General features: G+C 52.4%; 1 protein-coding gene and 1 pseudogene across 2 annotated transcripts in view; both read right to left on the bottom strand.

The window, feature by feature from the left end:
• IL2RA (interleukin 2 receptor subunit alpha) overlaps positions 1–23830 on the bottom strand; it is a 39228-nt gene that overhangs the window by 7619 nt on the left and 7779 nt on the right. The window contains exons 1-3 of one of the 2 annotated variants that reach the window (XM_016136426.2): positions 8041–8756; positions 2434–2625; positions 179–289 (exon numbers count right to left, since the gene is read on the bottom strand). In XM_016136426.2, coding sequence (XP_015991912.2) covers positions 179–289; positions 2434–2625; positions 8041–8164 — 427 coding nt within the window. In that variant the 5' untranslated portion in view covers positions 8165–8756. Of the gene's footprint in view, positions 1–178; positions 290–2433; positions 2626–8040; positions 8757–23830 lie in introns of those variants that run through there. The other variant, XM_016136427.2, reaches the window with a different exon arrangement.
• LOC118608937 lies at positions 6922–7041 on the bottom strand (annotated as a pseudogene).

Below are 23830 nucleotides of genomic sequence, written 5' to 3'. Positions count from 1 at the left end.
GTGACTTGAAATGCTGAGCAAATAGCCTGCAAATGCCATGCCACAGTTCTTATGCCCATGACATCCTTAGAGGGGAGGAGTGTGGGATCCACTTTCTTATTTTGGGGAACACATTGTACACCTGCAAGAGAGGGGGTGGCTCCCAGGAGCCGGCTGGGCAGTGGGGTTCGGTTCTTACCTGGAAGGGGAGCTTGGTTCGTGGGCTGCGTTCGGCTCTGCCCATCCGTAGTTTTTCTTCCCTTCGGTTCTTCAGGTTTCGGAGTGACTCGTTTCTCACTGTTGCCACGGGCTAGAGAATACGGACGGAATGAGGCAAATAACTTCGCAAACACTTAAAAGAGAAAACACTTCATGTATTCATTTGCACGGAACGTGCCAGGAACTGTCAGGGTGCTGGGGTGACAAAGCTGGGCCACACACATGCGCCCCGCCCGGGGGGTGCTCTCAGCGGGGCCTGCTCCTGTCCAGCCCGGGACGGTGCTGGCGTTCGCGCGTGTCATGACAAGGGCCCACAGTGTGTTTCTGAAAAAACCGAAAGGTTTTCCAGTGGCATTTCGTGCGTCCGTGGGCGTCCCCAAAGGGGACTGCGTTCTGGCCGTCGGTCCCTGCCCACGCCGTGCCCGGGCGCGTGTGATGGCAGTGAGGACTTGGTCAGGCGACGCCAAGCAAAAGCCTCCCCTCCAGCAGGCCTTTCCATCGCGGAGGCCTTGGTGCAGGCGCTGAGGGAGGGCACCGAAATGAGGGGGGGTCGGGGCTCCCCAGGGTCAGGGACGGGCTCTGGACAGCGGGTGCTTGGTGGAGCAGCCGCCTCCAGACAGCAGCGCGCAGATGCGGTGCGGGTGGGCGGGGCTTGGTGCGGGGCGGGGCTCGGTGCGGGTGGGGCGGGGCTCGGTGGGGGGCGGAGCTCGCTGAGGGGGCGGAGCTCATGCGGGCAGGAGGGGCTCGCTGCGGGGGACGGGGCTCGCTGTGGGTGGGCGGGGCTCGGTGTGGGGCGGAGCTCGGTGCGAGTGGGCGGGGCTCGCTGCGGGGGCGGGGCTCGCTGCGGGGGGGGTGGGGATGGGGCTCTGTGCGGCTCAGCAGCGCCACCTCCAGGGCGAGGAACGGAGCGGTGGACAGACCCATCCTGAGCGAGCCCTCAGGATCCAAAGAAGAAAGTTCAATGGCAACATCACGGTTTCAGGCCAACTCGGGTTTAGAAGCGGCCTGGCGGTCGTCGTTCCCTCCCAGCTCTACCCCGGGGAGGCGACCTGCCTACAGTGTCCAAGAGAGGGGCTCTGTCATCCCCACTCACCCAGGGACCTTGCGGTCCTCGGGGATTCCAGTCACGTCCCACACTGAGGGCCATGCACTCAGTGAAATTCCAACATAAAAAAAGCCCAAGTGAACAGCTGTCTCTGCCTCTCCGTGTCCCCTGTGCCCTTCTGAGCGTCACCCACACCCAGCGTGACCCCCTTCCCCGTCCTCCTTGCTGCCCCAGCCCAGCAAGGGCGTCACAGCATTGGGGCAGCCTTTTGGGCCTGTGGGGTCTTTGGGGGGCATGCCTCATGCTCAGGAACGCCCGTGCTGACACCGGGTGTGGGAGACAAGGCCCCGACAGATGAGGCTTTCTGCCTGACAACACGGTCACCCTCTAAAGAAAGCCCCAGAGGCCCAGCACCCAGAGTGACAGCTGCGGGTGACAGACAGGACTCTAGAACTCAGTAGCATGAGCCTCTGTCTCCTTTTGCCCTGTCAGGGGAGGACACGCTTCTTCCACTGTCCAACTTTTGTACCCAGAACTCTCTCCTTAGGGTTACAGAGGTGGTCCCTGAAAAGGAAGGGGGGGGGGGGTCCTGGGCGTCCTCAGGACTGAGCACTGCTGTTTGTGGGTTCACAGGGGTGGGGTGGGGTACAGGTGCCGGGACAGCGCTCCGTGGTCTGGGGTGCGTCGGAGGCCTGGACACGACAGAGTTAATCCAGCCTGCAGGCAGGGAGCGCCCACTCGAATCCATTATTTTCTGTTTATGTGCTTTGTAGGCCCATTTGGAATATTCTTTTTTCTTTTTTACAAAATTGTGAAGAAATTGGAATGACATGAAATTTACTGTAGAAGGCACATGTTACGTGTACAGTTCAGTGGCATTAAGTACATTCATGTTGTTGTGAAGTTATTTTTTTTAGTCGTTCAGTAATTATTAGTCTAAGTTCTGTTCCCTCCCAGCCCCTGAAACATAAGATCCTTGATTGCTGGTGTCCGGCCTCCCTAGACCAGGCCTCGGAATTAGAAGACACTCTTTAAATATTCCTCTAGTGAATGACTATCCCAGGACCCACTAAAATTAGTTATCACGATAGTTCGGATCGGCCAATTTTCTGTCTCGGGGCTGTGTGAACCAAAGCCAAGCCCTGTCTCCCTCTCTTGTCCCCTTGGTCATTACAAAAGGAAACACTTACAAATCCTCACGCACTGACACTGGTTTTCCCAGGAAGAGTGGCCGGGGTGCCCCGCACATTTCATATAGGCCGACCCGTTGCTTATTCTGCGGAAGCCTCTCTTGCATTCGCAGTTTAACCGCGTGCCCACCTCGTAGGTGAGGGCTTTGAACGTGGCGTCTCTGACAACTGGTGGGTTGAGAGGACAAATGCCTGCAAAGAAAAAGAAGCATATTAGGAACTCGGGAGGTTCCAAACGCTCACACATTTACCCGTGCAGTGATGCAATCGTACATTTCTTCGTTTTATTGCAAGGATTTATATATGCCCTACTTTTCCCCAGAAATAAACTCAGGCTGCTGCCATTGTTCTGTACAAACCTTCGTATCGAAGACAGTTCAGAATTTAACTTTGATCAAATTCCTCTCCAAACTAAAGTACATCTCAAAGTAAGTGAATAAAAATGAATGAGGTTTTATTCTGAATATGCCTCATACCGAGCAAGTAGAAAAAGAGAGGAAGAGCGAGGAAAGAAAGAGAGGAAAGCCATGCAGCTTTAATTAAGGGATGAAATGTGTGTGTGAGAAGTACTTGTCAGGATACAAAGACTGTCAGACTTTCTGTAATTAATGATTCTGTACCCTTTTTAAAAAAGAAATATTTCAAGTCCTTCACTCAATGTCTAGCTATTAGGAAATGTGTGTTTTTCGCCCACTTACCCCTCTCTGAATTTCCTGAATTCCTTCTTGTACTGCAAAGACCTGACCTGCCCTCAGCCTGCAAAGCTGGCTTCCCACTGGAGACGCTTGAGGTAGAGGTCAAACGCCCAGCTCTTAAATAAGGGGAAGAGGGTGCTGGCCTAATCATATCAGAACAGAAAAGGGAATAAAAGTTACACAGATTGGGAAGGAAGAAATAAAACTGTCTGTGTTTGCAGATGACATGATTGTCTATGTAGAAAATCTGAAAGAATAAACCAAAAAAAAGCCCCTCTTTGTACTAATAAGAGATTATAGCAGGGTTATAGGATACAAAGCTAACATACAAAAGTTAATTGCTCGGCCATCTACCAGCAATAAACAAGAGAAAATTGAAATTAAAAACACACAATACTATGTACATTAGCGCTCCAAAAATAATGTACTTGGGGATAAATCTAATGAAATATGTGTAAGATCTATATGAAGAAAACTATAAAACTCTGATGAAAGAAATCAAAGAAGAACTAAATAAACGGAGAGCTATTCCATGTTCATGGATAGGAAGATTCAATATCATTAAGATGCCAGTTCTTCTCAGTTTGATCTACAGATGCAATGTAATCCCGATATAAGCTCCGGCAACTAATGTTGTGGATGTCAGCAAACCAATTCCAAAATTTATACGGAGAAGCAGAAGAGCCAGAAAAGGCAACACAATGTTGTTGAAGAACAGAGTTGGAGAACTGACACTACCTGACTTACTTTAAGACTTAATTAAAGCTTCAGTGATTAAGACAGGGTGGTATTGGTGGAAGAACAGACAAATAGATCGGTGTAACAGGCGAGTCCCTAACTGAAGCCACATGAATACAGTCAACTGAGCTTCCACAAACGGGCGAAGGCGATACAACGGAGCGAAGGTAGTCTTTTGACAAATCGTGCCGAAACACCTGGGCATCCACGTGCAGAAAGATGGCTCTAGACACAGACCTTATGCCTTTCACATGAAATAACTCAAAATGGATCATTGACCTAAATGAAAAACAAACAAACAAAAAAAACTATAAAACTCCTAGAAGACAAGAGGAGAAAGTCTAGAGGGTCTTGGGTTTGGTGATGACTCTTTTGATGCAACACCAATGAAAGGCACGATCCATGAGAGAAAGAATGGAGAAACTGGACTTCATTCAAGTAAAACATGTCTGCTCTCAAAGACACTGCCGAGAGAGTGAAAGGCAAGCCACGGACTGGGAGAAAACATCTGCAGAAGACATATCTGATAAAGGAGTGTTATCCAAAACATGCGAAGAATGCTTAAAACCAAAAAGAAAAGAAACAACCTGGTTTTAAAATGGACCAAAGACCTTAATAGCCACCTAACCAAAGAAAATGTACAGATAGCACATAAGTATGTGAAAAGATGCTCCAAATCATATGTCATTAAGGAAATGCTAATTAAAACAACAGTGACCTACCACGACGCACCTATCAGAGTGGCCAAATTCCTGAACACCGACAACGCCAAACGCTGGGGAGGATGTGGAGCCACAGGAACTCTCACTCACTGTTTAAGAGGATACAGAATGGTGCTGCCACTTTGAAACACAACATGGCAGTTTCTTACAAAACTAAACATACTCTTATTGTGCAGTCCAACGATCACACTTCTTGGCTTTTACCCAAGGAGCTGAAAAGTTATGTCCACACGAAAACTTGCATGTGGATGTTTATAGCAGCTCCACTCATAATTGCCCAAACTTGGAAGCAGCCCCTTAGAGATGTCTTTCGATAAGTGACGGATAAATAAACTGCGGTCCCTCAGACAATAGACTATCATTCAGCACGAAAAAGAAATAAGCCATCAAGCCGTGAAGAGACATGGAGGAAACGTAAATGCACGTGACTAAGTGAAAGAAGCCCATCTCAGACGGCCTCGTACTGTATGGTCCCAACTATACGACATTCTGGAAAGGGCAAAGCTATGGAGATGGTACGAAGATCAGCGGTCGCCAGGGCTTGGGGGGCGGGGGGAGGGAGGGGTGAACGGGCGGAGCACAGAGAACTCTTAGAGCAGCGAACATACTCCGTACGATGCTACCGCGGTGGATGCATGTCGTTATGCATTTGTCTAAAACCTCAGAATGGACAACACATAGCGTCGACTGTGGACTCTTGGTGACGCTGAGTCCGTGAGTCACTCACTGTAGGTTTGCCAATGCGACAACCGAGAAACAGGTAACAAGGAGGCAGACTTAAAGTCAACCATATCGGTAATTACATGAAATATGGATTAAACACACAGATGGAAAGATAGAAACTTTCGGACCAGATAAAGCGCAGGGCCTGACTACATGCTGCCTACGAGAGAACGCACTTGATAGGCTGAAAATGAAAGATCTGAGAAGGTGTATTTTGGAAAGGTACACATGAGAAAGCTGGGGTGGCTACACACATATCGGAAAGGAGATCTTAAAATAGGAAACATTATTCGCATAAAATTAGTAAACTATCTACAAAATAATTACTAGAACTTAGCAAAATTAACAGCCTCAATATACAAAAAAAAGTCACTTGTGGTTCGTTCTATATACTGGAAGCAACCAATCAGAAAATAAAAAATTAAAAAAAAATTCCATTTACAATAGTATCAAAAACAAAATAAATTTACCCAAAACTTGCGAGACCTTTAAACTGAAAATTCTGAATATTGTTACCATAAACTAAATAACTATATAAATGGAGAAATACGGAATTTATGGGTTGGAAAATTCTTTTTAAAAAATGACGTCAAGTCACCTTAAACTGATCAATAAATTCAATGCAACTACAATTTAAAAAATCCAGCACATTTCTGAGTAGATTCTAAAACTTCTTTGGAAACACAAAAGACCTAGAATTTCTAAGACAACTTTAAGAAGATGTACAGATTTGCAGGCATCTGAGACTCTGTAAATCTGCAGCAACCAAGACAGTGTATGTTGGTAAAAGACAGACAAACAGAGTAATGGAACAGAATACAAAGTCCAAAAATAGACTCGCACGTGTACATTCATCTGATTGTTTTACAAACACACCGTGGCGATTCAGTGCAGAAAAGAATATCTTCTCAGCAAATGCTTCTGGAACAAATGGACAAATGCACAGGGAGGAAAAACCCTCACTTTGCATACAGAATTTTGTTTTATTATATATCTAAATATAAAACCTCTGTACATTAGATCTATACTTTGGAGATGTAAACACAAAAGTTAAAACTATTATGCTTCTAACAGAAAATAAAGGCGGATAGCTTCGCAAGCTGGGCAAGGCAGAGGTTCCGGAGAGGACAGAAACAGCACTCGCCATGAAAGTAAATTAAAAACTGCTCATCCTAAGACATTAAGAAAATGAAGAAAGTAAATGATAGACTCGGAGAAAACATTTGCACCACACGCATCGGATAAAAAGGCTGTGTTCACAGTCTATCAAAACCTACGAATCGATATTAAAAGACACACAACCCAAAAAATAAATGGACAAAGACTTGAAGGATTGCTTCTCCAAAGAAGGTATGTGATTATTCAATAGGCACTTGAAAGGGCGCTCAACATGTTTGGACATCAGGAAAAAGCAAACGGGAAACCACCGCGAGCCAGTCTATTAGAATGGATAAAGCCAATGAAAGAGCGAGATCGCCAGACGCTGGAAAGGAAGTCGCGCTCCCGGGACTCTCATACGTGACAGGTGGGAGCATGACACGATACCGTCACTTGGGAAAACTGAAAACTTTTATTTTTTTATTTTTATGTTATTTTTTTTTTTATGTTTACGCCTACAGCACCTGGCCTTCCTAGGTGGTCTCCCAACCAAGTACTAAACTAGGCCCGACCCTGCTTAGCTTCCGTGATCAGACGGGATCGGGCTTGTCCAGGGTGGCGTGGCCATAGACAAAACACTGAAAATTCTTTAAAAATGAAGTTAAATATGTATCTACCCTATGATCCAGACACTCCACCCCTATATATTTATCCAAGAGGAGTAAAAACGTCCACAAAAATACTCGTAGAAAATATTCGTAGTAGCTTTAAATAATCTCAGAAACATTACGGTGAACCGAAGAAGACAGACACAAAATAGAACATACTGTTCGATTCCATTTACACGAAGTTCAGGAAGAGACAAAGCTAGCATACAGAAAGAAATCCGAGTAGGGGTCGCTGTGCCGAGTGGGCGTTGACTGGGTGTGAGGTGGCAGACGTGTTGATTGTGTGGGTGTACGCAGTCGCCAAAATTCATCGAGCTGTACACTTAAGAGCTGTGCCTTTCATTATGAATAATTCCACCTCGAAAAACCATTAAGGGGGTATACTTAGCAACTTTTGTAATTATTAATTAGCACCGATAATCAAGGATTGACCTCAGATGCTTCTGATAACCACAAACCAAGAAAGTTTCTAAACACATACATTTGAAAAAAAAGCCGGACAGATTGCTTTCGGGGCCACCGGGTGTCCTTAAAAACTCTTTAATTACATAATAGTATGCGTTTATAAATAAGGCCATGGAAATTTCCAGAGGCATCGTAAATCAGCCTGAGTGTCTGAGGAGGTCGCGTGGGGACAAGGAGAAGGAAGTTTCAGAACTTCTTATTGCCACAGTCTTCCCTCTCCTAAAGGTTGCTTTCCTGGAATTCAGAGACGCTGGAACCCCCTGGTCTCTAGCTAAGGACCAGCGAGGAGCCCGGCCCTCACCCTTCCCCCGCAATGCCAGGGGTAGTCCCTGTGCCGCCCGGAGAAAGTAGAAGCAGGAGAGTGTGTGGGAAGGTGGCCCCTGGAGCGCGGCTTCTTCTCACTCTAAGGGGAGTAAGTCTGGAATGTCCTTGGCCCCTGTCAGCAGAGTGTCATAGAAAAGACAGCCGCGCAACATACGAAACGAGAATCGCACGTACTTTGTCTGCTCGGGAGCCTCGCGGAGAGTTCCGTTTCCACGACTCGGCAAAGCGTCCGGGAATCCTCTTTCCCTATTTGAGCCCCCGGAAATTTCTTCCCACACAGCTCGGCAGCTGGGCTCATTCTCTATTTTCACTCGCGGAGAAGTCTGAAAATTCTTCCCGGGGATTCGGCCGAGGGGGAGGGGCCCCCGCCACCTGTCCTCCCGCACCTGTCTGTCTCGCGCCTCCCAGTGACTCAGGCTTCCCAGCAGACATCGGCCTCGGCTGTCCCCTGCCCCCTGGGTCACTCTGCAGCGGGCCTGAACGCTCAGGACGCAAACTCAGAATCCTCTGTAGGAGCAGGGAAGGGAAATGGTTTGCTCTCTGTCGTTTTCAAGAACCACGCTGGGTTGAGATGCCGTTTTCTCTCCGGGGAGTGTTCGAAGCGTCTGCAGCCCATAGACTGGAGCAAAACTTTAGACCACTCAGCCGGTGTTGGGAGATGGGGTTCAGAGTTAGAACGTAGGCTCAGGGGACACGGACGTGGCCTCGCCTTTTAGCTCCTGTCCCTTTTATGCGGGCAGACAGCCAGCACTCGGTGTCACTTGTTAACCCTGAAAACCCCATGAGCTTCGGCGTCCACTGGAGAAAGTTAAACTGAGCTCCTCCGATGTCGAAGGCATTTCGCATTTTCAGACTTTGGCTGTGAGCCGTCATTTGAGAGACGCAGGCGCCCCCCGCACCCCACCCCGCGCGTCCCAGTCCCTTGTCCCCCCACCTCCGCCCCGTTCCTGAAATACCACCCAGGAGCATCTCCCCTGGGGGAGCTCGTGGCTTTGTTGCCTCCCGCTCAGCCGAAGCGTAACGTTCGTTGGGCACCTGTGGCTTCTTCGGCTGCCTCTAGCGACAGTGACTGTGAGCCACCTTCCTCTGGACTGTCACCAAACACGTCTGGGAGGAAGGGAGTGAAGGCGAGGGACCCTGGGACACTCCTCTCTTTCCACCGTTGTCTCGTTTTCTGTTTTTCCTCTGGCGGAGACGCGACTTCTCCGCCTCACCACGCCCACGCGAGGGCGGGGAGGAGTCGGCGTCTGTAGGGTACACAGCAACAGATCTGGGGGTCCGGGCCAGCTGTCCCGTCTCTCGGGCATGTGCTCTCCCCTTGAGTGCTGGACCGGAGTGCCGGCCACCCGTCGCCGCTCCGGGGAGAGCAGGTGCGCAGCTCCGATGGCCTGGGTTTCCAACAGAAGGCGAGAAGCGTGGTGAGCCGAGGCGGTCCCTTTGCTCCGATGAGTGACCCAGCACGCGGGAAGGACAGAGGCAAGAGACGCAGGGCTTCCTAACCGGACCCTGACACCCCCTCGCTGTGTTTCACCAGGCGCGCTCGACTCCACTCCCCCGCATAAAGCCACCGCTCTACGTTTACGCCTTTGTTTTAGGAAGAGATTAGAACTAGAATGAATGACTTCCGTGCTGAGATACTCTGGCGTCCCTTGGGTTAACCAGGAATATCGTCACCTGGAGGGCAGTCGGTCCTCCGATCTGGGAGAGCGATGTCTATGCTGGATTCTCTCCAACGAGCAGGACTTACGCTGACGCCGTTCACAGCCACGCTGCTCGCACTTCGGCGCGGACACTGTCTCCCCGGGGGGCTCGTTAAAACGCACCTTTGGATTCTCTGTAGACACGAAGGCAATTTCTGACAAGCTCCCGAAATGCTGCTGGGGCCGCAGCCACGCTCGGAGGAGTCGTGAGGGCTGCCGCGGCCTCCCGCCGCGCTCTGGCTGTCTCCTGGTACCGCGGCCCCGCAGCAGGTGGCAGCAGGGACCTTCAGGAGCTGCGGGAGCTGCAGGCGGAGCCCCTTGTCCACGGTGCTTTCCTCAGTGCCTCCGAGGGCACCGTGAACATTTCCTTGGCTAGAGGAAAGATGGCTTGTGGGCAAGGGGATTTTCTTTTCCTCTGATGTTGTTCAAAATGACACATCGTGGCCCACGCGCGTGACGTGAACGATGAGGAGGAGGAAGAGGCTTCGAGATTGTGGACCGAGTCTGAGAGGAGCTTCCTTGCTCTGCGGGTGACTCGAGGTCATGTTATGTTTACCCACAGGCCAGCCCAGCCCAGTTTCCAAAACAGAGCCCCCGGCTTCATCTCTCTGCCTCTGCCCCTCCCCAGCTCTGCCATAGAGGTGGGGGATGGACCACGGGACCACTCCTTAAGCACGGAAACGTCCAGGTGATGGTTTACGACACTCTCCACGAGGAATATAGAAGAGCTCGGGGCTCCTGGTAGAGATATGATCTGGTTCTTGACCTAATGTGGAAGACGGTATCCGGCTTTCTTGGGAGGGTTTCTGGTGCAAAGTAAAATCCCGTAGGACGCGTGGAGCAGAACTCTTACTAGAACCTGGGCTCTGAGAGCCGGGAGATGTGGGTCAGTCTCCACGTTGTGTGGATAGGGAAACTGAGGCCATGTGTTGGACCTCAGACCCTGATTCCCGGGTCGGCCCTCTCCCACCACCTGGAGTCACCATCTGTAGGAACAAGCGTAACTCTCAGCCGGCTGCAGAAGGTCCTCTCTCGCTGGGCTGGAAGGTAGAGCTGTGCCTGAACTATCTGGGTCACTGGGAAGTGTTTGTGAAATGTTGTGGTTTAATTCGATCGTTATCTCTGAAGACGGCAGAGAGCTCAGGTCCTCCATCTGGGGCCTTTTATATAACAGCAAGTATGACCTCTGCGCCTGCCCATCTGCTGCTCCTCTGTGTAGATGGCCTTTAATGCTCCCTGTACCCCGAAGGGTAGATCTCGTCATGCCCACTCTCCATAGCAGGAGCCTGAGGTTCAGAGAGATTCGGTTGCTCAAACCCCACGGCTCACGGTGGTGGGGCAGGACTCACAAGAAAGCCTACTATACCACCCTTCAAAAAAAAAAAAAAAAAAACCCTCACTTTTACTTTCAGAAAGTCCTTTGAAATTGCAAACTTAAATGCGGCAGGAAGAAGAAAGGATGAAGGGGACAGACGTGTGAGGAAAAGCTTTGCCTTGACCTAGGTCACCGAAAAAGCTCACGGGGAGATGCCGACTGACTCCCGTACGGAATGAGCAGGATGGCACAGGAGGGAGACGGATGTGGGACGAGGCAGGGGGTCCCGGAGTCCCCCGGGGCCAGGTACTAACCCTTCGGTCGCCGACATGTGTGAGGGGCTGGGAGGCGGCAGATGTTTACCAACGAGCTTAGAAGTATTTCAGTTTTTTAACGGCCAATATGACAAGGGCAGTGACTCTCAAGCCTTATGGTATCAAACCTTTTGCGCTCTGAAAAATTATCAAGGACCCTGAAAAGCTTTGTTTTGTTATAGCAATCATTGTTTGCCATATTGGAAATTAAAACTGAGAATGTTTAAAAGTGCGTGTTTATCAATTCATTTTAAAATAGCGATAACAAGCCATTGCACTGAGAGAAATAATATTTTTTTTTGAAAGTGACTACATTTTCCAAAACAAAACAAAAAACCAGTGAGAAGAGTGGCATTGATTCACGTTTTTGCAAACTTTTAAAATGTCTCACTGTAAGGTGAATTCTCACATTTGAGCATTCGAGCTACTGCGATATGTTGTTTCGATCTGGGTACATAAAGAAAATTCATCCTCTTACCACTAGAAAAAGGACAAAGTATCTTAATAGCCTTTCAGATAATTGTGGATATTCTTCTTTGGTACTATTTCGATAGGCGGTAGTTTTTTCGTGGTGAGTTGTGGGTCTAATGATCTAGACCCAAGTCCACGGGTTTATCTTGTGCCGTGAATGGCCCTAGGCCCATACCTGACTTCGTATCGGTCATTTGGGAAACGGTGGTTTACTGAGTTATACAGATATTCTCAACAGTAGCACATTCAGTATATAATACCAACAACTCAGACCTGTTGATGTCACCTCTGAACTCCCAGGAAAATTCTTTACGTGCTGAGGAGCGGTCAAGTTCACAGCGGCAACGCACGATTTCGAAATGCTAAGGCTGCTCAGATTTGATCATTTCATCACGACCACGCCTCGACACTGATCAAAGCAAATGCCGTCAGCTGTTTTCCTGGAGACGGCAGGCTCGCGTTCAAGTTCAAGACGTGCCTGCAGACCGCACACCTCGAGGGCCTCCCCCCTAGGTCACGCCACGCGAGGATTAGTCGTGCTCCTCAGTTTCTGGGACGGGTGGCCCTCCTGCACTCGCCGGGGATGGCATAGGACTAGAACAGGCCCCACGAGTCAGGCGCGGCGGTTTTTCAAAAGAATCCGTTACGTTCGGTGCCGTGCTTGCTTCAGCTAACGTCTCTAAATCTGTGTGGATGATGTGTAAATACGACTCTGGCCCTTTGAAGGGGGCTCTGTGCTGCCTGACACAGCAGGAAATTGGCAGGAAATTCTAGCTTCTTCCCACAAACCCAGCCCGGAGTGACCCAGGAGCAAAAGGGCTGTTTAGAGATCTGAGAAACGAGCGTCAACCTGATGGAAGGTGTTGGGTCTTGCGTGTGTGTGTGTGTGTGTGTGTGTGTGTGTGTGTGTGTGTGTGTGGAGACCTGAGGCAGCCATGATGCAGGGGGAGCTATGCTTTGGGGGACAGTTTTCAACAGCACCCTTATCTCTCCCTGACGCTTGCTTCTCTATCACCTCTTTACGGCAGAAAATCAGCAACCAGCCCAGCACCAGCAGCAGGGAAAGTGTTTACCCATCGAGACAGACGGCTCTCGGGCAGAGGGGAAGAGCATCCTCTTCTCTGCGGATAGGCTGCCTGGGGGTGAGGGTCGGGCCGCGGCCGCTCACATGGTAACGAGAGACCGCTGTGGCCTGAAGAACGTCCTGCGCCCTGCCAGTCCCGAATTCACCGTCTGGCCGCATCTGGCGGCCACGCTTTGTCCCTTCCCCCAGGCCATCTGGGTCGGTATCCCCAGGAGGAATGATCTCAGAAGGGGGAAAAAAAACACACAAAACCAGCGAGGACGGCCACCATCAGGAAAGAAAGAACAGCAAACCGAGAGAAGCCAACACCTGCCAAAGAATCACCAGATGGGAGAAAGTGAAAATGTTTAATAAGGTTTTAACGTCCTGAGAGGGATGAGGGAGGACGTGGAAAGCATGAGGCGGGAAGAAGGAAACCTAGAGATTGGTCGAAATAGATGAAATAAAGGACTCGACAGATGGATTGAACATGAACATGGCAGACACTTGGGAATCGGCAGACCGGACTGAGGAAATTTCAAGAAGCCTCGGGTAGGGGTGACGACAAGTCAGATGACGTGGAGGCTAGAATTAGATGAGCCGGCATCTCCGGGTTTGCAATCTTATCCCAGTTTTGTCGATTTTTGTTTTATATGTTTCAAAGCCACGTTATCGGTTGCATACAGGTGTATATCTTTCTGGTGCATTGAACTTTTGCCAATCTTAAGTGGCCTTTGGATTTCCATTAATTTTTTTAACTGCAGAGTTTGGTCCATTCACATTAATTGTCACTACTAACGCATTTTGGTTGGTCCCTACCACCTTACTTTGTTCTAATGATATATTTCAAAAAGAAAGGTAATGAGCCCAGAAGGAAAGTATGAGTTGCAGAAAGAGATGGTAAGCAAAGGTAAAGATAAGTTTGCAAGTAAATCCGAGTCAATGTTGACTGTAGAAAACAGTCAAAATGTCTGTTTTGTGCAGTTAAAAGACATCAAGGTAAAACTAAAACCCTGGAAGTCTGAAGATGGATGGAGTTAAAGTGTTCTGAGGTTATTTATTGTTTGGAAGGAGGGTTATGATATTGATTAAATGTGAATGTTGTAAAGTCCTGGTACACGTTAAATTTCTGACAATAAGGTGAATACCTTAAAAACTAGTAAAGAGAAAAGAATGGAACTGAGTACAAACTTGTTTAAGACAAAAGAAGAGAGGGAAAAAAATCAGAGAATTTAAATTCAGAGAAAATAAGATAGTGAGAATCAATCCAAACATATCGGCAATGAGAACCTATATAAATGGACTAACTGCAGTTAAACAAAAAATAATTAAAATTTTTAAGTTATGTGATGTTTGTAAGAGACATGCTTAAAGCATGAGGGCTCTGGACGTGTGAGCCTTAAAAAGAATGGGCAATTATGATTCCAAAAAAAGTCATATTAATTAATACCAGACTTACAGGCGAAAGCAGTAATAGAAATCCGGAAGTCAGCACAAACTGTTAAAGCCAACACAGCTTCGAAACATACAAAACACCAGGAAAACATAAAAACCCTTTCCTTGTAGGTACAAATAACATGGCTTCAAAATATATGAAGCAAATAATGACAAGGATAAATTTACCAATAAATCCTCATAATGAGAGGTTTTAACCAAGTCTTCCTTTGGAGTTGATAAATCAAGCAGACGAAAAGTATCAGTAGGGACATATAAAAATCGATCAACATCATCAACAAAATTGATGTAACGAACCACTTTAGAAAACTACTCCGACGAGAGCAGAATTCGCTTCTTTTTTTTTTTTTTTCAAGCACACACGGGACATTTATACGGTTGTTGGAAGAGTCGAAGGCAAACTGGGGGTGTTTATTGGGAAAATGCAAGTCTAGATGAAGAGGACAGAGAAGGAAATGATAACGAGGGGCCCGTCGTACGGACTGGTGGGGGACAGGACGCCCCGAACGGCTAGTAACGACTAATTCAACTCGGGCTCGAGGCAAACTCGACGAGTGGATACTAGATCCAATCGACGCCAAAAGAAAGACTTCAGATGAAATCAGCAGGTCTCCAGAGCATCATAAGAGAAGTTCAAGAAACGAGGGGAGATTTTTCTGTTCCGGCATCGAGGGGACAATTGTCTCTCCTTTATCTCGCTAACGTGTATGCAGGGGCCCGCATCTGTCTGGCTACGCGGAAAGGCGAGGTTTCTGCCTTTGTGGTTTCCTTACCGGCTGCCTGACACACACACCTCGTGCCCGCGTAATGCTTCTTCAATAATAAACCTGTTTTCTTTCTCTTTGAAAAACAGAAAGGAGCGGGGGATGGTTGCCCCTAGTAATTTGCTCCAGCTCCACACAAGAAAAAGATGCTCAGGAGCCCTTTTCCTGGGAGAAGCCGTACCCAGAGGCTGTGATAGGAAAACGGAGAAAAGAAGGGAAAAAAATCCCCCCTCCCCCCACAGCAGAGTGAATCCCTTCTGGCTGTTTTAAAAAGAAACAAAAATCGCTTTGAAACCCAGGAAAGAGGTAATTATTACAAGCTGATGGGTTTGTGACAGTGGCTCCCTTTGAAGGGCATCAGTGACAGGACTTGACCCCTTTATGACTGATAGTGGACTGTCCCGCAGTAGACCATACGCGGAACCTACTACGTGTCGAGCCCTTGCTGAGGTCTGGGGTTAGGGCGAAGGACAAAGATGGGCCCTTGCCCTCACGGAACTTACATCCTAGACAGCTATCATATTAAGATAAATATAAATGAATTTTACCAACTAGCACAGAGTTACAGAGACGTAAAATGCCACGAAGGTGCAGTGTCGGCTACTATCCGAGTGTATTTATACTCGACATTTTCCCCTTCTGCTTTATCTGGTCACGGCATGCTGTTTCTGATGGATGATGCGAACTCATCTCCATCCCTGACGGACGATTCACCCGACGACTGTTTTCTGAGTATTCATGACCCAGGAGGATGCTCCCCAAAAAAACGACGCCGTGACCTCTGCCCCAGAGGTCTTGATCATTGAGGAAAGGAGAAAGGACAGGCATGCGAAGGGACGTGACTTCCCAGTAGGAAGCGATGACTCGTGCGCGGCGGAAGGACGGTGGAGAGAGTGTCCTGGAGTCTGAGGGGGTCAGAAGCACCCCCCGCCCCAACCCTAGGCACGGACGGGTAGGCCAAAGGCGACAGCGCGAGTTGCGGGGAGCCAGAGCAGACCCGTTCGGTTCAGGCCCGCACCAAGCGTCAGCACAGAGCCCTAAGGTCGCCTGCCCCTGGAGGAAGTTCCGGGGGGCAGGCCAGGACAAGGACATTGCGACACGAGGCTCCCTTTGAGAGCTGGGGGACGTGTATGAGAACCCGAAGATCCTTAGACGGGATTTACTGCCTTGATCATTCTATCAGCTTTTGGTGCACGGATTTTTTTTATTTTTAAGGGTACCCAAGAGTTTTCGTGACATGCCTAACTCCAGTGTCACTCGCAGAGGGGAAATGTGGGCTCAGCGTCCGAGTAGCTCGGTCCGAGGCCACAGCAGGAGGGGGCGGGGTGTGGGGCCGGCGCCCGAAGTCAAACGATGAGGCGCGACTTCTGCGCCGGCGCTGCCACCCCGACCCTCGGCGACGCCCGGCAGTCGGGCGGACGCGTTGGCCTCGCTGCCCTTTCTCGCTGCCGCTCTCTCCCTCGTTTCTGAGCTTCGACTTTCCCTTCCACGCCTCGCAGCCGTCCCCTCGTAAAGCACACCCCCGACCTCTGCAGTGCTGACGTCAGGTGCCCGGCTGGCTTCCCCACTCTGCCCTCTGCTCCCACCCACACCTCCCGTCCCACCAGGCCCCCTCCTCGGCCTATAAGCACCCCCGTCACCTAAAGTTCCCCAGCATCGACCCTCACTTCTTTCCCTCCTAATTCGGCATCTCACGTGCGTGATTCGCCAGGCCTCCCCCTCCCCCCGCGTCTCCTGCTCCCACTGAAGCCATTTTTTTCAGAGGACATCGAGAAGCTACCATCGGCCAAGTCCGATGGCTCCCGTTCTCCTCAAAGTCCCTCTAACTCCTCCGTCCTGGAATTTTACTTTTGGCATCATGGTGAGACAGCACCACCCTGTGGTCCCTGCCTCCCTGGCTTTCTTCCTCCGAAAGTTCGCTTTACTCTGGTCTTATAAATCCCCTGCCCGGCGATTCCCCCATTATGGATATCTGAAGTCAGTGCGGTGCATTCCGCACAGCTACGGAACGGAAGCGGGTACGTTATTATTAACTGAGGTTTGTGCTTTGTTCGGATCTCCTCGTTTCTCCCCTAACACCTCTCTTCATTTGCAGGATCCCATCCGGGATTCGAACTTACACTTAGTCGTCACGTCTTCTTCGGCGTCTCTCGACTACGAAGAAGGTGATACGGTCATTTCTCACTTTCCTCGTTTTTTGATGACTTTGACAGTTTTGAGGGATACTGGTCAGGTATTTTGTAGGATGCCCCACTCTGGGAACTTGTCATGATCAGACTGGAATTAGGAGGATGACAGCGTAAGAGTCTCAAAGAAATCCATGGCCAAAAAAATTGGTAAGAAGGGTTCAGCGTAGGGGTTTCCCAAAGATGTGGCCTCGGCTCTTGTCCTTCTGTCCTTTCTCAGGAGTTCTCACCTCTGTGCCGATGGTCTCCAAATAACAAAAGAAATCTGACATCGACTGAGCTCTGATCAAGTTCCAAGAGCTAGCTGTTCCAAGCCCTCTTCCACACATTAACTAATTTCATTCTGAAAACGATACCGTGAATTAAATATTATAGTTATTACTGACACTTTTTACAATGAGGGAGCGCGGTACCCAGAGGTCTGATGCGTCGCCTCAGGTCACCCAGCGAGGTCACGCGGTCGGACCCCCAGTCCCGGTCTAGGCTCGGGAGCCCATGTTCTTAGCGGTGATGTAGCTGTGCCCGCCTACCTGTTCCCCTGGCCATCCTCTGGCACTGCAGCTCTGTTCCGAGCTTTGTCCCTAGGTAAAGATACGAGTTCATCTTCTACTTGACACTGCATTGAGGCGTTAGCCCATGCAATCAGATAAAAAAAAAAAAAAAATGGAGAGGCATAACAATTGGAAAGAAAAGAAATAAAACAATCTCCGTTTGCAAATTGTATGACAGTGTATCTAGTAAACCCAAGAGAATCAACGATGCAAGTAATAAAATAATAACATAATTTCCTGAGCTAGCAATCCACAGTGAAACTTAAAAGGAGTGGGGTGGGTGGGGGAGGGAGAGATCTCTCCTTTACAGGGTGATGCCAGCCAAGGGATGCAGAAAGGAGGTCTCGGGGGAGTCGAGTGCAGAAAGATGGATCTCAAGGGACCTATGTTCACTGGGGGAAAAAAAAAACAATTTCAAAGGTTGCACATTATATGGTTCCTTGTATAAATGTTCTTAAAAACGGCAAATTACAGAAATGGAGACTAGCTTAGTGGTTGCCAGGGACTGGGAGGGATGGAGGAGGTCGGTGGCTACGACAGGGCAGCAGGAGGGGTCCTCGTGACGGACACTGTGGCGGCCGCGCGAATCTACACGTGTGATAAAGTCACGTAAGTCGCGTGTATCTAAAGACGTCGATTTCATATATATAAGTCGGTGAAACCTGACTAAGATCGATGGGCTGTCAGCGTCCATTGCCTGGTGGTGACATCGTGCTAACGTTACGGCGGAAACCGAATGAAGGGTAAATCGGATCTCTCTGCGTTATTATTTGCAACTGCTGCGAATCTGTAGCTATCTCAAAATTAACAGTTAAAAACAAACGAACACGCAAACGACCCTCCCCTTCTCCCCTCGGCCGCGCCTCTCGTAACGACCCTCACTTTCCCGGCGCCTTGAGCCGCCCACGCGTGACCTTTCCGCGTCCTCGCTCGACTCCAGCTCTCCTTTGCCCTCGTTCCCGATCACTGCTCAAGAGTCACCATTTTTACCTGCGCGACGCTCTCGCCCTCACCTTCTCTCACCTCCACGTCGCCACCCTCCTAACTGCACACCTGTCGGGGCGAAAGCATCTTATGACTTCTCTCTACCTTTCATCTCCCTGCCCCACTCAATACACACTCAACCTATCTTTAAAACATTGCCAAGCGAGCATCCCGAAGCACCGAGCTGACTGCGCTGGGAGCAGAACGAACGGCCTAGAGGGGAAGCGTCGTGTGGTCTCCACCGCTGCATGCCACCCCTGGGTGCAGGACACCAGGCCTCTCCTCTTTTCCCTTTGTTCCAGGAAGTGGGTCTGTCTGACACGGACTGCGTGTCCGTCGGGAGGCAGTGGCCGCATTTCGTCGCCTCTCTTTGGGGATGGAGTCTGCCAGCCAAAGAGCAGGCGGCAAATCCCTCAGAGCCGTTGAGCAGCATGCGACCGTGGCGGCTTCTCGGGCAGCCTGGGCCGTGGCCCTTGGGCCTGCCCATCACTCCTCCAGGCCTCCTGAGATGGTGGCCGGCACGGAACCCTGCCCCTGTCCGTGAGGCACGGGGAAGGCTGCTCCGGCCTGTCCCGAGTTTGAAGGGTGAATGGGGGTTCACCTGTCAGGTGGGCAGAATAGGTCACCTGGCAGAGAGCGAGCACGTGGTGTTCAGGGGACTATACGCAGAATGTCTTGCTGGAGTGTGAACGGCAAGGTTATGAATGCCAGAGCATGTATCAGTGGATATCATGTAAATAAAAAGATCTTAGAACCTGTAAAATGCCCCACAAATCCTGTTTGTCGCTATCATTACCTCTCGAGCAGGGTGGTTTTTAGGACCAAATGCTAAAATATGTAAAGTTACTTTGTGAGCTGGAAAAAAAAAATACTCAAAATGTCAGTTACTTAAAGCTCGATTGTGTCGGAACGAGGAAATGGGGTTTCTTCTGAATTCATCTTCTAAGAACTATTTATGAGAATTTTATATTCGCTTCCTCCCTCCCACCTACATTCGCATGAACCGTTTATGATGGATTTCAGATCTACGAAAATAGGGCCAGTTTCCTGATTACTGCCAACCAGGCCACCACAGGTTAGCTCGAACCCCTTCAGTCACTTTTGGTCACTGTCGGATGCCCGCGTCGCCTGTAATTTATTCAAGCAACATCATCCACACGGGCAGCAGTAGGCGCCGAATGGCTGACGGGGAGAATGGGTAACGCTGCTTTTTAATTCACTCGTTCTGACAAAGATTCATCTTTGTGCAGCAAGGCTAAGTGCTGAGGGGGATGTGGCAGAAGCCTAGTCTGGCGTCACAGGGCCGGGGCCAGGGGTACGGGTCAAGGGACGTTCCTGTCACCGGGGAAAAGGCGCTGACTCGCAGGGGACCGAGAGGGGAGGCCGCGCGGTCTGCGGGAGGGTGCCGCGGAGCGTTTGGGCTCGCCCCGCAGTGGTCGGCTCCCGTCCTCGGGGGCCGCGTGTGTCACCTGAGCCGCAGTAACTGAGGCCTGGTGGGTCCGGCAGCCAGAGTTTCTGCATCCCAAGGATGAGGAACTCCTGGGGTCGGCCACTTCTGGAGAACAACTGTGCCTCAGTCCACGCTCATTGCCAAGAATAAAAGGGGTGGGGTGGGGTGGGGGTCCAGTTATTCTCCCTTTACCATGGGAAAGAGAAAGGAAGCAGAGGACCAAAAACGTCCCTCCCAGCAGCTGTCTCTAAATTAAAGCTGTCATGGTTTGGGATCTCAAACGCTTCTGCAAGTGACACGTTGGGACTGGTTATTTTCTGCCCTTGGAAGCCACAGGTTCACCACGGAATGCCAATCCGATGAAAATTAAAGGGTTGCCAGATTAGAAAAACAAGGGAGTAGAATAGAAATACACGCCGTTCTTTCTCTGAAATCTAAAAGCAGTCTTCCTTCACATCTTTGAAACCTGTTTCTTGGGACGGAATAACATCTTCCACGTGAATGTGCTGTGGGGGTGAATCCACCGCCAGCCCCTCTGCAAAATTCGGCGCCGAGCCCACGGGGTTGTCAACTGCATCGCGACAGGTTCCACGGAGATTCCGAAGCGCCCCAGACGGGTGCAGAGGACGCCCAATGCCCCGTGGAAACTTAGACCAGAGAGAAACAAAGAAAAGGGAGGAAGCGGGAGGGAGCCATGCGACACCGTGGAGCCGGGGTGCAGGTTGTGTCTGGGACAGCGAATCCACGTGTGCAGAGCCTGGGATGACCCCGGTCACCTGCCGCCGTCAGCCGCCCCCGTCCCGCAGCTCCACACCCGTCTCCCCCACGTGCTGCTTGTCCCCCTCCCTCCGAGCCACTCCCCGCTTTCAAGAGGACACAAGTGTATACCATGTGGACCGAACGTCTGCATCCCCCCAAATCCGGATGCCGACACCCTCCTGTCCCCAGCGACAGGCTGGGAGGCGGGCCTTTAGGCTCAGAGGCGGTCACGAGGGTGAAGGCTCAGGGGCGGGATTCGTGCCCTTCTAGAGTCCCTGGAGAGGGGGCTCCCTCCCTCAGCTCTGCCGTGGGAGGACACAGAGGCCTTGCCAGAAAGAGCTGGGGCGGAGCACAGGGTGGGGCGGAGGCAGCTGACAGCAAAGGCTCCTGCTCTCCCCAGACCGGCCTCAGAGAAGCCCACCGAAAGGCTGCGCTGGGGGTGGGGGGCAGCATCCTTGTTCCCCAGAGCTGCCTTTAGACACCGGCTGCACACCACCGTGCCTCACACGAATTCTTGGCCCACGCACGAAATCAGGGTGTCTGGTCATTTCAGTAAGCCGGAGCTGTTCTCTTCAACATCTCAGCGTTAGGCCACGTGGCCGCAGGTGACAATCCCGCGACGGGCCTGCACATGGGGCTGCTCACAGCATTTAAGCCCAGGGGGCCGCGTTTTCCTAGGACGTGGGGACCTGAGACCCCTTAGGCGATGCGCTGGGAAGTGCTCTGCGCGCAGAAGCCGCGAGCGGTCGGCATCGAGGATGTGCTGATTACGGCGGGAACTAGGTACCGCTCCCTCCTCGCCCCGGACCCCCACCTTCGGTCCGCGTATGAACGGACCCGACGAGTGTAGCCCGCGGTGCCCTTGGGAGGCGAAGTGGCTTGGTCGGCGTGCTGAGGGAGCGCGGTCGCTCTTCCCTCCCCCGCAGGGCAGGTGTTTATGCAGCCACAGAAGGACAGGGCTGAAAAGGGGCCGAAGAGCCCCCCTGTCGCTCCGCTCGGCCGCACGGAGGGCCCGCCGCGCCCAGGCGTCTCGGCCACCGCGTGCCAGGCGCGCGTCACTCACGCCGGCCCCTCTCGGCCTCCCGGGGCCCGCAGGGGCTGGCACCAGGGGTCGGGGCTCGATCGCGCCCAGGGGACCAGTGAGAGGAAGGAACAAGGGTTGCCCAGGTGTCCGGGGCTGGGGGAGGGGGGTGGCGCCAACACAGGGGAGAGAGAGCAGGCCTGGGGGGGGGGGCGGTTCTGGACGTTTCGCGGGCCTCCGGCCGCGCCACCGAGGCGTCCAGCAGGCCCCGGTCCCTGGGCGCCTGCGACGTCCCGGCCTCAGCGCCGGCCGCCCTGCAGCCCCCGGGGCGGGGAGGCCGCTCGCGTTTCACACCCGCAGCAACCGGCGCCCACGGGGCTCAGGAGCCCGCCCGCCGCCCGCCGTCACCTGACAGCCCCGCGGCCCGGCTCCGCGCTTTGGGGTCCGCTCCGCCCCCGCCCTCCCCGTGGATCATTCGGCCCTGCACGGTGGAGCCAGCGACAGCCCGGAGCCCAGGCCCCGTCCGTCCCTTGCCCGAGGCCACTCGGCGGCCTTCCGTCCCTCTCGGGCTGGAACGGCGCCTGTCCTGGGCAGGGCCCCGCCGCGTCTGCGTCTCCGCCGCGCACCTGAGCGTCCGGCCGGCGGGACCGTGAGCAGCTCCGGGGACTCCCGGGGCGCCCGTCTCTGGCCGCGCCCTTGCTCCAGGGCCCAGCGTCCGGGCGCCTGCGTGTCCCGCGGGCCTCCCGCACTGCTCCGGGAAGACCCTCCCCTGGCCTCGGTCTGCTGTCGTCCCCCGGGCCACCGCGACCCGTCTCGCGGCAGAGCCCGCCACCCTGCGGCGCATGCGCACGCGGGGGCCGCGCTGAGCCGCCGCCGTCGGCGGGGCTCAGGGGTGGGATCTGAATCAAGCCTGCAGGTCCCTAACCCCTGAGCCCTTTCCGCCCCCGCAGGAAGCTTCCCACCTGGGCAGGGCTCCAAGGGGGCGGATGAGACGCGCAAGGCCATTCCAGTAACGGGGGAAGAAGTGGCGTTTGCAGGGCGGGAGGCGAGCTGCCGGCTGGGGTGCACGCCGCCCGGGCGCCCCTGTGCGGAGGCCACGCGGACGCCCAGGCTAGACTGTCCGACGCCAGGCAGGGGAGTGCGTCCCATAGGCGGTGGTGGGACACGATTTGAGCTCTCAGATCAGAGAAAAGTCGTCATGAACTTTGCCCTCAGGGGAGAGTAACTTGGGGGCGGATCAGAGAGTGACTTCAAGCGCGCAGAAGGAGCTGCACCTGCCGTCAGCTCGCTCCGTGTCCGTGAACACGGAAGGAGCAGGTGGCCCCGCGCCGCCGGAGGGAGCAGGTGGCCCCGCGCCGCCGCGTTCCCGTTCCCGGGCCTGGGCCCCGCGACCTCAGCCTCCTCCTCTGCCACCTGCGCGTGAGAACCGTGGTGCCCGCCTCGTGGGGCTGCGGCGGGGGTTCCGCGCCCCCGCAGCGCGGGGTCTGCAGTCGCCACCGCCCCACGAGGAGCCAGGCAGCTGGCTCGGCCGCCCGGGTCGCCCTGGCGCCCGCGCAGGCGCAGCCGGGCCACAGGGGCCTGCGAGGGCGAAACTCGAAACTCGCGGCCGGCCGGGCGGAAGGCAGTGAAAGCCGAAAGTGAAATAAACGAAATAAACGGCGAAATGACTGAGCGCCCAGGCCCGAGGGGCGAACCGGCGGCCGCACCGCCCGCTCTCCCGGGCGTGAGCAGAAAGTGCGAGGAAACCGCCCTTTTACAAAACCTCGGGGCTGCCGTGCTGGTAGCTGCTTGTCTCGCTTCTCACTCAAAATGAGGGGTTTTCTCTGCACGAAGGTCCTCTGGTTCTGAATCGGGCTCTGAACAGCGGCGTCGCCACCACGGGGGCCGGAAACAGGTCCCACCGCACAGGTGCGCGGCTGGTTTGAGGCTCT

Source organism: Rousettus aegyptiacus, unplaced genomic scaffold, assembly GCF_014176215.1.
Source record: "Rousettus aegyptiacus isolate mRouAeg1 unplaced genomic scaffold, mRouAeg1.p scaffold_m13_p_10, whole genome shotgun sequence".
NCBI lineage: Eukaryota > Metazoa > Chordata > Mammalia > Chiroptera > Pteropodidae > Rousettus > Rousettus aegyptiacus.
Note: the sequence above shows the minus strand (reverse complement) of the source record. Positions and strands in the feature narration are given on the sequence as shown.